Consider the following 14,944-nt stretch of genomic DNA (forward strand, 5'->3'; position numbering starts at 1 on the left):
AACCAATGGCCCAGTTGGCAGTGTAGAGTACTTCAAAATTGTGCATGGGTTTGTTAGATTTTGACACAGACATGGTGCATCAAAAGATGAAACTGATACTGTTCAAGGCCAACTGTTCCACTGCAGGATGTGTGTGAGGAGTGGAAAAGGGGTTTATGTGTGAGGTTTACGGGATTTGAGCTTGCTTAAACAACCTCGTACTCCTCCTGCAAAAGCTTTTACTGGAAACAACTGCTGGGCTTGAAGATTGGACGTTTGTGCTCACGACTCTTTATCCAGTATATGTGCATACTTGCATTTGCCCAGATATTTAAAACAAAATAAATAAATGCTGGAGTACATGAACATTTGAAACCTCGCACAACAAAGACTTTGCATAATCAAAAACAAGACTTCACAAATATGTGACTTATATTTTTTCTTTGTATTATTGTAGGGTCTTTACCTTACAGTGCAAGGCACCTTGAGAAAACTCCTGTTGTGATGTTGTTGTGATGTTGTTGTGTAAGTAAACTGAAATTGAACGTATACGATACACTGAACTGTGCACTGTATGTCTAGAATACACTGTTCTTGCTTCTTTACTTACAGTTAATCTTTCACGTTAGCCATAATGAGGTAAGCCAGTGGCTTTTCTAATGCTTTAGCACCATCTACTGGCCGGCAGTAAAGGTGCAGTATAGGCTTTGCACCAACCCAGTCCATCTCAGGTGAAAGTCTTAATACCACAGTTTAAACCTACAATAAATATGAAAAGCCGCAATAATATTTAACATCAAAGCACTTGATTAAAATATTTCTCTGCCAATTTTCAATCATTTAATATTTGTCATATATTTATATTCAAGCCTCATTTATGTTCTTCATGAAGATCCCCCTTTTACTGATAAGGAAACCCGTGTTCACCTTATTGAAGAAGACCACTGAAGCAAAGCTGTAAATAATAAAATCACTGATGTCGTTAGTAATACTTGTCTTTTCCTACAATGATGAGTCTTAACGGATGAAACCTGAACTCCAAGGCATTTTAATCAAAAGTTTAGCAAAACATTTTGTATACATAAAGAAACAATAACAACAACAACAACAACAATAATAGGAAAGGGGTTTCGCATTGTTTTTACTGTTTTTGTCCAGCACTTTCTCGTAGGCTACATTAATAAACTGACGACAAGCAAAAATGTTCCAGTTGTGCAATGTAGTAGGCCTATTTTATGCTCAGTAACTTAAACCCACTTTGCATAAAAAAGCAAAAAAAAAAGCAATCGAATATGACAGTAATCGATTATTCATAGTCCTCGTAATTATGGACATAATGATTCATGTATGTAGTTCTATGTTGCGGACGGTAGGGGTCACTGTTCTCTCAGTTTGGGAAATGTTTGTTTCTCAGGCCAGAAAATGATCCCTTCTTAGATTTCAGTGCAGATTCTCATAGCTGAAACGTAATTTTAAGTGGCAAAAATGCAGTAGCTCTTCCACTGCTAAATTTAAAGTTTTTTCTTTGCCTCAGTAGTAAACTTGTAAACTAACTTTTTTAATGTTTCACACACTCATCAACCACTTGGTTAAGTTGGTAAGTTACATCTTCCTAGTACTGGGTTGTAACTTCTTTGGCTTTCATGATAGCATCACAAAGTTGGTAACACATCCATAATGCACATTTTGAGTTCCACCGCATCCCAGAGGTGCTCTATTGGATTGAGTTCAGGTGACTGTAGAGACCATTTGAGCACAATTCAGTTCAATTCAGTTTTATTTATACAACAGTTGCTTCAACACACTTTGCATTGCAAAGTAGACCCTACAATAAAACATAGAGAGATAAACCCAACAATCATATGACCCCCTATGAGTAAGCACTTTGGCAACAGTGGGAAGGAAAAACTCCCTTTTAACAGGAAGAAACCTCTGGCAGAACCAGGCTCAGGGAGGGGCGGCGATCTGCCACGACTGGTTGGGGTGAGAGGAGGAAGACAGGATAAAGACATGCTGTGGAAGAGAGCCAGAGATTAATAACAAGTATGAATCAGTGCAGAAAAGGTCTTTTAACACATATTGAGTGAGAAAGGTGACTGAAGAAGAAACACTCAATGCATCATGGGATCCCCCAGCAGCCTACACTTATTGGAGCATAACTAAGGCCCTAATTATATGCTTTAGCAAAAAGGAAAATTTTAAGCCTAATCTTAAAAGTAAAAATAATCTCTGTCTCCTGAATCCAAACTGGAAGCTGGTTCAGTGTACAGTGAACTCATGTTCAAGAAACCAGTTTGAGATTTTTTCTCCTTTGTAACATAATGCCATCAGAAGATGGGTGAAATGTTGTGGTCATAAAGCGGTGGATGTGATCAACAGCAGCAGCACTCAAGTACACTGTGACATTTAAACAACCATGCTGCAGCAGAAACCAACACTCATGAGACCAGGCATTGATTTTCTATTAAACTGTTCAATTTTGGTGAACCCGTTTGAATTGCAGCATCAGTTTCCTGTTCTTAGCTGGCAGGACTGTCACTCCTTATAATAATAACAAGTATTATAAGGACCATATAAGTTATATTATGATTTATTCAACAATGGGGTTATTGTACCAATAACTATTTCATCTTTAATGTTTACTTAATCAGTATGAGAGTAATGCAAAAGTACTCACTTTTATGAGCAAAATGTACTATGAGACATACAGTACACATAAAACAAACATTTGACATTAAGTTTTTATTACAGATTTATTCTTATTTTTCATAGTTACTTCTGCCCCTTAGAGCAGGTTGCAGCTGTAGATTTTACCAGAATGTCTGTGCCGTTACCTCAAAGCAGACTGTGCGCCGTGGTCAACATCAATCATTAGCACTTTTATGAGGATTCTCTGCACAGGTTTGTGTTTTTCAGCTCCATCATTAGCAATATCTGGTTTATGAAAACATTAAGGCAAGAGGAGTTTTTTCCCAACGTCCACAGCCTGGGAAGTCTGAAAGGACCTCATCACAGCTTGATTTCACTGGAAAACTGCTCTTGAAGGGAGTTGTTGTTGTGCTTCAGGACTATTCCAAATCCTTAGATTAGATTTTAGGAACCAAAGCAGGCTTTTGGCAAGAAATCAAAGCAGCTCTTGAGGCACTACAGTATCTGTTTTCATTTAATGTACAAAGCTATCTTGGTGCAATGAGCCCTAGAAAAGTGGCTTATATATAAGCACTCCACTTTTTCCTGAAGTACCTGCACCTTTATTACCAAGGGAATTTGGTGACATAATTCCCTGAAAAGGAACTTTTCCACTTCATGAAACTTACCTCATTCCTGGATTTTGACACAACTTTGATGATTCGCTCTGTAGTTGACAGCTTAAGGTGTTTCTAGATCTCAAGAATACATATATATATTAGTGAGGACTGGTTTTAAAAGGTATTTGCTCTGTTTATATGTCTCTTAAGTGGAACTGAACTCTTGAAAGTCATGTTGTGGAAAAGCAGTCTGCATCACTAAGTGAATCCACATGGAGCCACAATGTGGTGAGCAAAGCACCCAGCCAGAGCTGACCTGCTGCCCTTCTTTAGAATCCAGCTGACTCTGTGGCCGACAGAAACTGCTGTAGTGATAAGAAGGACCCGTGCTTTAAGTGACTTCATACAGCCATGTAATATTTCATTTAATATATTTACTTTGCTGCATACAGAATGTATATGGAGTTTGACCTTAGATTTTGAGTTTAAATCTATGTGCACATGATTATATTAGAAAACAGGGCAATGACTTGATCTGTTTGAAGGATTATTTATATAAATTATGTTGCATATTGTTTTAGTTCACTAAAATAAAAATTAAAAGTAGACTTTGCAAAAATGAAGACCAATTGAAATGATTTTGTCAACTTAGTTTGGTTAAAAATTGTTTTGCAACTTGCATGATTAGAAATTCATGGATAAAAAGTCCCAAAGAAATAGATAAACAAAACACAAAACTAGTATTTAGTATTTTAGTTTTAACTAGTAATAGTGTTAGAGTATAGATATTTATAGATTGTGATTTGGGATTTTATACTTTTTAAAATCAATATTTTTAAACTGCATTGAGCCTTGATGTGAGAGACCCAGATCCGACCCTCCTAGCAGTTTAACGTCACGTGTCTTAACGTAAAGGGAGTTGGTATCCAACTTTTCTAAAAACAGCAAGAAAATAGCAAAGTATAAAAACTGAAAATTGCAAATATAAAGAACCACACCATCACTTTGTTCATCAACGAGTCTGTTGGAAAGCAAGTTTTATTCTTACTTATTCTTTAACATTAGTGTAGTAGCAAGACATACAAGTAATAGTACAATTAGTATAGCACCAAAATCATTTGTTTCTTTTATACAGGCTGCGTACATACTGTAGGTACATAGGATTCTTTTAAACATCTTTGGATAAAGCATGGCAAACAAGCACACCGTTTCTCTACTCAGTACCAATGCCCATTCAATATTTTAGCACACAGTTTGCAATTCAAGTATGAATATTACAAATACACATATATCATAAGTTACAAATCTTAATGGTTATTACAAAAAAACAAAAACAGGATTACATTTCTACAAAACTGACAGCACACAGTGCATCAAGTATTCTTTAAATTTCTGATACAGACCTCATAGCACAATTGACCATCATAAAATGAACGACAGCCAAAGGTTTTCTAGCTGCTCACTGACTTTTATTATTTTCAGCCATTCTTTAAATCAAAAGAAGCGGCATTGTCTGAGAGGGAAAAAAAAACAGTCTGCATCTACTGCCTAACTTTGGTTAAAGCTTAACATTAGCGAATCCGCGTGTTCAGTTGGTTGATAGTTGTATTTGCGGTCATGGCAAAAGCCGGATATGATGCGTTACAGTAAGTATTGCTCAATGGGAGAGTCCTTCGCACAGTCGCTGGTCTGTTTTATCGGGCAATCTTGCATCTAAAACATTAGCTCTGTTCATAAAAGGACCACAACAGGCTATAAGGAGATCCTAGGGAGTCTGCTAGAAAGAGTTGAATCTCTGCCCTATCGAGTGTTATTCCCAAAGCCAGTTTTCCTTCTCAACATTAGAGGTAATTCCAGTTCAAAAGCACCTTTTAAAAGATCCTCATTCAAGATTAGTGGTTATATGCTACAAATAGTAGGATAATACCTATTTTAGCAGACAACGGACAAAACATATCAGACAATGGCTTCTCTGTTGGTAGTAGTCATTGTACCGTCATACAGAACATATCTACAAGTCAATGCAGAATAAATATGTTCAAACATAAATATATTACAACACATATCTCAACCGAGTATGGATGTCTATGAGAGGTAGGGTTTTGCAGGCACCTACAGTAGGCCCAACGGAGGGTGTGAGGTGAGACGCGCACGCATACACACACCTGATACTGTGTCAAGGTGTAACAGATGAGAACTCGTGTGACAAAGAGAAACACCAATAACAATCTAACTATGAAACACACATGCACGCACACGCACAAAACAGACAAAATTGTACTTCAACACCAGGAAATATGGAAATAGTTCAGCTATTTCCTCACAGCACTAGTGTTTACTCTGACAGTCGTGCCTCAGTGTCAGTCGGTGGACTGTCTATGTGGGTTTCAGTAGTTTTGTTAAAAATACCTGACAACAGATGACAGCAGACAGACTCACAAAGTACACGACAACTAAAACAAGACGTTATCTGTAGTTATTCTAAAGGCTCCTGATGTTCTCCTAACGTTTGACCTCTGACATGAGACAGGTGTGGAAGGACTTAGTTGCATGCTGATACGTTTCAGAGTCTTGAGCCGCAAAAACAAAAAAAGCATAAGAATTTCTCATTCCACCGACCGTAAATGTTTGTACGTCTCAAACTATGTCATTACTCATGCAAGTGGCCCCTTTCACATTTTTCAGGTTAAAAAATAATGGTTATTTGATTTATACGTTATTCTCATTATTGTGTTGCAAGTGAAAACGCAAATGGGAAAAGGGGTCACCTCCTGAGTAAATCCCAGGATGAGACATACGTTTAAACAGGAACCTGAACTACTTTTGTTCCATTTCTTTTCCATATGGGAATCATTCCTGCTCATCTGTTGCTGAGAACAAGATTTGTAATGCCCTCATATATATACCAAAGCAGCTAGTTCCTGTAGCCATCATTTTTCTTAATCTGTCACAATGTAGAAAAATAACACAACTATCCCTTATATACTCTTCCATAGTCTGCGTATAGACCTTTTTTTTGAACCACAGTAGGATTGCAAGGACAGCATGTCTCCTTTTATACTATCTTGCTGACCACCATATCAGTTGGATCAGAGCCCAAGTGTTTTGTGTCTTTCTAAGTTTGGAAAAAGTTCCTTATCAGCCGGGAGGATATTTCTTTTCCTCCTGTCTTTGTATTTGTTTTCCCAGTGTTTTCAGTCCTGTATCCCGTGTTATGATACAAAAAAATCAATTTGCGTCATGCAAAATAATTTAGTCTCCAAAGCACATGAGTGCATGACAACGTCTGCACAACTGCTGACTCCTCTTAAGTGTTAGTAGTTTGGGTGAAGTACCTGATGGTGGCTCTGTAGCACTGCACTATATATAGCGTCCTGTCTGTTCAAGCTGCTGTTTGGGGATTGAGGATATTACTGTGGGATAATAATTGTTAAATGGTCCCCCTCTGACACTCACGGATGACTGCAGGATCAAATCTCTCTTATTGCCAGTATCTTATTCCAGACAGATTTAGGTGGTTTGGTCTCTGCACAGCTCTCAGTGGACTTGAAGAAGTAGGCCGTTGTGAGCCTGGGGAATGCACTTCCCACAGAAACCACCACAGCGGCCGTAGATTCTTGTCCCATCCTACAGACAGAGACAAATGAGAGAGGAAAAGTGGGCAAAGGGCAGAGAATGAAATCTTCATAAATGTCATGAAGGGATTCCTGCTCAGTGAATCACATTGATGACATTTCAGCACTACAGTCTCACACCACAACTGGAGTGATCCAGCATGAGGCTCAGTCCACCCCAGCAAAATGAAAACAGTGATCCATTACTTGAAATCTGCCCGGCATGACCCACACTAAAGGCAAGCATTATAGGAGTTCACTTGGAACGTTTTGTTTTTACCTCCGATCTGTGGACTTTGACTGAAACATAGTTGCCCTGAGATGTCCACTTGGTGGCCTGAGCCACTTTGAAGCCAGTGCCAATTAGATTGATGCTGAACTGGCCCTGAAAACACAAAAGAGACGGATTTATTTCATAGAAGTTCTCTAACAGGTAAGGTAAAAGAATAGAAAACACACAACCAAAAAAAGCAAAACTGTCTTTCTTTTTTTTTCACAAACCTGTGGACATTTGGCTGCACTATAACAATCCCCCGCTGTAGCAAAGGGCACTGGCTGACCAAGAGGTGTCTGGGAAAACCGGAGGTCTGTGACTGGTAAACAGATACCAAAGACACTGATTTAAAGTCACAGTGACCACAAGAAGAAAAAATTGACTGAAACCACATGGCTGTAGAGTATCAACAACTAAGATTTTACTTTCTGGAAGAAGATATTTTTCAACATCTTTTCTCCTATAGTGAATTTGCTTAAATCTAAAGCAAAATTAGCAAAATCCTACTTTTTAAAACATATTTACCTATAGGAAATCTTTATGTTACACTTTCTAATTGTTTACTGAAATTCAAATACTGTTTGACTGCATGCAAGTAACATTTGCAATATTGCAAAAGGCACACCACATTAGCACCTCTTCATATTCTGCCCCTCATCTTTAACTCATTATTTCTCCTCGGCTCTCTTTAAGCCACCTGAAAACTAAATGAGTGTTGCGCAGACTGGGTGTGGGAACATGTGCTGTAAGGACCCAGATCAGATGAAGGAGACGGGAGGATGATAGCGTAGGTACTAATCCAGCTTCTCAAGCATGCAAACTCATGCAGACACATCTTGTGTTTACCTATTTTTATGGCCATAACGCCTTTCCTTAGATATTCCTAAAGCTACTTAAAAGCGGAACATCTAATCCTACCCATTACCTTTATTCTCACCATAACTTAATTTTAAACTTAACCTGGTAGCTAAGGTTTAGCGATGAAAAAGCCTCTCAAACTTGCACAGTCCTGCAATTTGGTTCCAACAAATCTGCCTGAAGCCACAAGTATAATTGTGTCTCAGCTTTTGGGCCCTGAGAATATAATAAACACACACTAACACACACCCACACACATCAAAGACAAAAGAATAACAAAAAAAACAGCACAGTAATCTACATTGTTTTATGTAATCAAAAGCATACTTGGACAAAATAGGGCAGGTGGAGCTGAGTGGAATAATGAGCAGAGGAATATGGCCTGAAGATGTGCATGTGTGCACATTGTAATTGTATGATTGCTTGCATGCAAGCGTGAGGACATGTTTTATTTCTGATGCAAAAGGATGGATGAGTGCTGACGGGCACGGTTTCAAGTCCTCTCCGGGGACACGAACACACAGTGCTGAAATCTCATTATTTTGATTTGGGAGGAGAGAGCGTGGAGTAAGGCTTACTTTCATTTGGACTGGGCTCTGGATGTGGCATTAGCGCTTTGGAGCGAGGCGTGTGAGGGTTAAAAAAACACCCATGTGTGGTCTCGATACAGTGCACGGCGTAAGGCAATCATGAAGTAATTACTCACTCGTTATCCTCAGGGAGTTTAGGTCCAGACGAACTTTGTGGAAGAGTGTGTATCCCGCTGCTGAGTAGTCGTTCCTACACTCACAGTCCTGTTTTCGGCTGCCGTTATACGGGCATTGAAATGGGTTCAGCAACCTGTGCGTTTAAAGAAATATGGGAACTGAGTGCAAACAGCACAATAACCATATTTCACACATTGCATAACCATACAGCGAGTCATCTCCACATCATACGCACCTGTGGCCATACACCTCGGAGTAGTTATCGGTCTGACCGCTGCGCAATGTCACATACTCCTTGGGGAAATCAGTCTGCATCTCAGCACAGTAAATCTAAGAGCAAACATATTGAGGTAAAGGATGAGATCCCACAAGTTTGCTGCTGCTGCTGCTTGAATCATGACGTGTGCCGGAGTAATTCTGGCAGAACATACAAACCTGTAGGATCCGGGATTTGACTTTGAGATAGTATTCGCCATCTATCCTCACGCCCTGTCTCATCTGGACCTCTCGGCACGTACTGAACAACTGGCCTGGGAGAGGGAGTGAGGAAGAAGAGCTTTCAGTGCAACAGTGGGAGCTGTCGACAGCTTTTAAAAGCTGGAGTATTTAGCCATCTCATTTTAAAAGTTAGTACATAAATCTTTTGTCAGCAAATAGCATAAAAATGTTGAAAGCTAAAAAAACTAAGCACTTCTCCCTAAAGCGGATAGTGACTTGGATCTAATCTTCCCAAGCTTGAGGTGTTGTAATTGTCTTGTTTGTGTTGCAGAGCTCATATTGAGCTGATTAGCTAGTCAAGATTAATACTTGACCAGAGAACTGACTGTCCAGTATATCCTTTCAATTTCATCAGTGCCTGACTTGGCAGAATCTAAGTCAGGAATGATTAACCCTGCGAACTTTGGCTTGCTGTTTTACAGCACTTTCCAAATCCACAATAATGCCTGGCTCAGCTGAAGCCCTTGAGGCATTCTGACAGACTGCACAATTTGCAGAAAACTGCTGACTGTCTGTTTATTGTTCCACTAAGTGATCACTCCAAGAGCCTTTAAGTAGTTTATTGTGTAAAAACAAAGCAAAACACAGAGTTTTTAGAATCAGATATGGTTGTTTCCACAGAAAGCACCGACAGTGACCATTACATTACATTTTACCACTCACATTCTCTTTCCTGACATGCAGCCTGAGACTCAGGTCTCTCTGACAGACGACAGTGTTTGGACGTTTGGCCTTTTGAGGTCACGCACTCCACTCTGCGCTCCATCACTCCTGCTCCACAGGTCTGCGAGCACTGGTAAAAACACGCACATACACAAACTCATTCCCTCTAAAAGTGAAAAAGGCTCCAGTCCAAATCCACAAATGAGATTTATTAAAATCCACAAGTCATCAAAATGTATTGTTAAAACTGTGATTAGCTGAGGAGGATTTCTTGCTGTCTAACAAGCCTTTTCTGACTCACCTTGCTCCACGGGCCAACTTTCCAGTAGGACATGTGAGGGCATTCCGTGAGGAGGCACGGCCGGCTGCCAGGAGGGCGAGGCTCAGGACAATTCGTGCTGGCAAAGGAGGACTGAGTGTACACACCCTGAGCGGGAGAGGTGGGCATCAGGGAGCAGGAGACAATACGCTGCTGGTAGCCAACACCGCAGCTGGCAGAGCACTAAGCCACACGAAAATACACACAGTGGGTTAAAAGCTTTGGCTTTAGAAGAAGCTGTTGTGCAGTAGAACGGGGCCTCATTGGTACTGCTGATGAGAATTGATGACCTTGCTCATTTTAAAGCCTTCTCCATTTGAATGAGCCTGATTCTACTGAAATGCAGATGTTTTGAAGCAATTAGTTGATTACGATGACAATTAAATTAGCAGAAGATGTCAAACGTTTTCGTGTTTTATTTAATGAACATTTTGAAATAAATGCCACATTTTCATCTTGTCAGCTGTTTTAGTACATACACAGCAGATCTCCCTATGACTATTCGAATATTTGTATGTGAGAAACAAGAAGACACCTCTAAATAGACACAGTTTCTCCTTTTTATCTCATTTTTAAGTTAACACCTTTTGGGTTCAGACAGTTGTTTGAAAAAAGAAAAAGATGAAACAAAGTTCCTTCAGTCTTAAATTATTTCTTTCCATTTTAGAGAAATTATGAATTATTTGATACCAATACTGAAACTTATTACTTATATTTCTCATGTTCTTACCATTGACCAGTCTCCTGTTATCCACATGTAGTGACAAGGAGCTTCTTTGCAGGGCTGGAGCAATGGAGGTCGGGCTAATGGATCACAGTAATCACCCTGAGCAGGTGTCATTCCTGGATCCATGCACACCACTTTCCTGCTTCTCACGCCTTCTCCGCATGTTGCATTACACTGATAAAAAAAAAAATCACACACAGGGTTGTGAGATGGATTGTGGTTTCAGCAACTAAATCAACTTCTAAGACTCCTGGACATCCCTTTAGCACAATAAATGCACATCCCTATTAAACCTTTACACAAATGGAGGAAAGTGAGTGTTGTGTAACAACTGGAACAGTAACACAATGCCAAACATGTGCTCTTGACAATGTCAGTGTTAAAGATAAAAGTTAAAACAGATTTCCCTTCAGTAATGGCTTAAAAGTCATAAAATGGATCAGGATTTGAAAATTTGTGTGTTTTTCTTTTCACTTTCTTTATATTTCATAAGAACAGAGAGGATTTCAGCGGCAAACTGTGAGAGAAAGAAGGTTCAAAGTTTTTGCGGCAGCACAGACAGAGATCTAAACACTGCAAAGATTCAAGCAGTGCTATGTCCCTACAGGATGTCCCTTTTTTTAATGCCTCGCTTTGAGGACAAAGCACATCGCATTAAAGAAAGATGAGCCAGGAAGAAAACAGTCTGCTAGTGTGACACAGAGCAGTGCCGTTCAGTAGCACAGAAGGGGCGATGGCCATCAGTACTCTCAAGTTTGGATATCATTGATTTGTATCATATTTAGTTGCGATGGTTAACACTAAAGCCCTCACGACAGATAAAGGGTGTATGCAGGACGCCCATCTAATGGTGCAGAGAGAGAGAGTTAGCGACAAAGTGGAGATTGCAGCCAATAAAAGCTTTAATAAGATGCTTAAACATCTGAACATCTGTTTCACACTTGGAGAGTGAGCAAAGGAAATACGTCGTCACAGATAGGAAGAAAGAGAATAAACAAGTTACTTACTTCTTTCCATTCATCAGCGACCCAAGTGTAGTGTGTGCACTCTGCAGTTTGGCACGGCCGCGCAGTAGGAGGTCGCGCGCGAGCGTCACACAGGTCCTCGAGGACTCGTCCCGTACCTTTTAGCCTGCAGTAGACATCGCGGTTCTGAACTCCGACCCCACAGGTGACAGAACACTAGTAAAACACACACAAAACACACATCTCATTTCGAAAACATGGCAAGAAGTGGGAAATGACTCTAAAGGAAGCTTATTTTTCTCCAGCAGCAATAAGGCTATAAATACAAAGTATTCGTTTTTGTGGCTTTTTAAACTCATTTCTGTTGTAGAGCTGACCTTAAAGGGGCACTAAGCTGATGACACAGTCTTAAAAGCTTAAAAAAGAAGGCGACTGAACTTCTTTAAGTCCGTAAAGATGTTTCGCCTCTCATCCAAGAGGCTTCTTTGGTTCTTAAAACAAATGGTGGAGAGTTCCAAGCATTTAACCTCTAGTGGGAGCTGACCACTTCGGAGGTGGTGCTGAGGGTCGCTGACCCACTATTGATCCTGTGTATCATCAGATGAGCCAAAGTCTGATAAAAGGGGTCATTACCATCACAGGGGGTTACGGGTGAATCCACTGTGTGACCTTGCCCCACCCTCACGCGATCTGTTGAGGTCATCTGAGGCAAGATGTGAGTGGAGGGTAAAGATTTCAAAGATTTCTCTGATTTGATGAAAGTCCAGTTGGGTCAACCGTATGTTCTAAGAGATTTCTTTACATGTGTGTGCTCCTTTTCTTGATTTTTCAAACTCTTAAGACTACCATGGCCTGGATGAGGGCCTACACAGACACACTGATTTTACACATTAAATCCAATTTCCTTGACATGAGAAAAATGCTGTACAACATATTTTGTTATTAACCTTGACTTTGTCATTGGAGGTATGTTGCCCTGGAGTTTAGACTTAAAATTGTGCATGAGTACGGTTTAGAACAAGTCACTATTTAGGAGTAGTGGGGGTCAGTAGTAAGAACTGACAGCTGAGTTGCATTTTAGGACCATGTGCTTATGATGCTTCATAAATCTCTAAATCACGGACTCACCAATTTAAACTAAGACTATATAATGTCTGCTCAGCAGCAGCCACTACAAGGGGCAGTTACAAGATAATGGTTTATTGAATTTGCCCTTATTTTCTGAGATGCTTACGTATTGCATACTACCATTCTAACAAATATGCTAAGAAAATATGTGTTAACAGAGTAAGTGAGACAGCAAAATCCATCTTATAATTCTGTTGGTTTTCCTCTCCTAAGTTTCACAGGCGATATTTTTATAACGTTTGTTTGGTCTGCCGAGTTAAGATATGCTGCTTTGATGCTCCGGTTCAATGCACTTCATGAATCCAGAAATGGGTTTGTTCCTATTCTGTGAGCTGTATATCTGGGATCACACAAAGATCTATCTCAGACATCTCTTTGATGTTCTTTGAGAAGCATGCCTGCATACTAAGGTAGCGCTCTGTAAGATTTCTGTCAGTGCGCCCCACGGCAGCTGTGGCTACAATGTAGCTTGCCATCGCCAGTGTGTGAATGTGTGTGTGAATGGGTGAATGACTGAATGTAGTGTAAAGCGCTTTGGGGTCCTTAGGGACTAGAAAAAGCGCTATACAAATGCAGGCCATTTACCACGATTTCAGCTGACCACGCTGATTTCTCAGCTTGCCCGCCACACATTACACATTCATAAAAATCAGTGTACGACCCAGAAGTTGCTGCAACTTCTGTTATCGTTGCAGAGTTTATCCTTAGATGTGAAGGTTCAACTCTTTGAGTTTGGAGAAAGAACAAAAAGCACTGCAGGAAATCTGACCTTCAGATCAAAATATGCCTTTAAAAAGCAAAAACAACAGCAAAAAAAAACTTGCGTCAAGCATGAAAATAGAACCTGCTGTTCAAGTGATTCTAGAAGTGATACAGCATAACCCAGCTTTAAAAAGTGTGCGCTCTTTAATCACAGTGTTTAGTAAGCAGTTTAAAGGGTCAGCTCATTTCATTTAAAAGGGCATTTTTTCCTGTACTTTCAAGCTTCGTATAGTGGAATTAAACAAAACTTGTTCTTTATCATTTTTTAAAGCAAACATAGATTTGACCATATAAACAAAATCATTCACCTTCATTTTATTAAAACAAAATAATTCAATAATTTGTGAGAAACATGCAACTAAAATCCAAACTCAAAATAAGATAACCAAATCAATAAGACACTGAATCGTCCTTTCAACTTCACTTTACAATAAACATGTGTAACATGGTATTTTGAATAGCAAGTGGAGAGAATTTTGTCCTTGAAAACCAAACTGATTCCCAATGGGAAGCACCCCCTCCTCCCCCCCAGCTCCTCTAATATATTGTCTATTACATTCGCAGTCAGAGGTGACTGAGAGTGCTGGGTAGCTTCGGAATAACTCAGGCACTGGGTGCTGAGGTTTCAAAGTTGTCACATGCACGGACATTAAGATATAAAACATGTCTTTATGCTCTAGTTGAGGATTTCATGGTTGCTGGTGGTATGTGGAGGAAGATGATTGCTTCCAGACACCAGCGAGAGAAAAAGTGAGAGGGGAGGAGGAAAGGCTCAAAGAGTGGGGAGTGGCAGGAGTCTTGTGAAGGGGGAGCAAATGTAAGCCTTGCAGGACCTTTGGGGATTTTACATTTACATTTTATACTTTCCAAGCAGGCATGAGAGGCTTTTCATGAACTGCTATGAAAGTATTCAGTGTCCAAGTCACCAATTAGTACAGAAACCTCCTGTAATTCAGATATTTATCCCCTTCCCACCCTGTTTGCATGTGCATGCACCACAAACTTGGCTGCATCAGCTGCCACATTTATCACTTTTCATTTTGACAGATTCACATTCACATGGTCAGTGTGTGGTCTGACAAAAAGCTTTCATAGAAGAACTGTACTCTAAGATAGGATTTTAAAAAGTTCCCTGAATATTTGAAACCACAAACACAAATGTTACACTAAGTGTGCTATAGTAGTGCACAAAAGTCTCGTGT

At 39.8% G+C, this 14,944-nt stretch overlaps 1 protein-coding gene across 1 annotated transcript in view; it reads right to left on the reverse strand.

Annotated features, from left to right (window-relative positions):
* Nucleotides 1-4,247: 4,247 nt before the first annotated feature.
* The window catches only part of LOC146665158 (A disintegrin and metalloproteinase with thrombospondin motifs 20), a 79,129-nt gene continuing 68,432 nt past the window's right edge, over nt 4,248-14,944 (reverse strand). Inside the window, exons 30-39 of the mRNA XM_085412677.1 lie at nt 11,895-12,068; nt 10,891-11,061; nt 10,143-10,343; nt 9,842-9,971; nt 9,116-9,210; nt 8,916-9,010; nt 8,680-8,813; nt 7,343-7,434; nt 7,122-7,226; nt 4,248-6,854 (exon numbers count right to left, since the gene is read on the reverse strand). Of these exons, the coding sequence (XP_085268803.1) occupies nt 6,765-6,854; nt 7,122-7,226; nt 7,343-7,434; nt 8,680-8,813; nt 8,916-9,010; nt 9,116-9,210; nt 9,842-9,971; nt 10,143-10,343; nt 10,891-11,061; nt 11,895-12,068 (1,287 nt within the window). The 3' untranslated portion in view covers nt 4,248-6,764. The remainder of the gene's footprint in view (nt 6,855-7,121; nt 7,227-7,342; nt 7,435-8,679; nt 8,814-8,915; nt 9,011-9,115; nt 9,211-9,841; nt 9,972-10,142; nt 10,344-10,890; nt 11,062-11,894; nt 12,069-14,944) is intronic.

The sequence above is a fragment of the Rhamphochromis longiceps genome, linkage group LG7 (genome assembly GCF_057381845.1).
Source record: "Rhamphochromis longiceps isolate RC_006_pf linkage group LG7, R_longiceps_female_GT1.1, whole genome shotgun sequence".
Lineage (NCBI taxonomy): Eukaryota > Metazoa > Chordata > Actinopteri > Cichliformes > Cichlidae > Rhamphochromis > Rhamphochromis longiceps.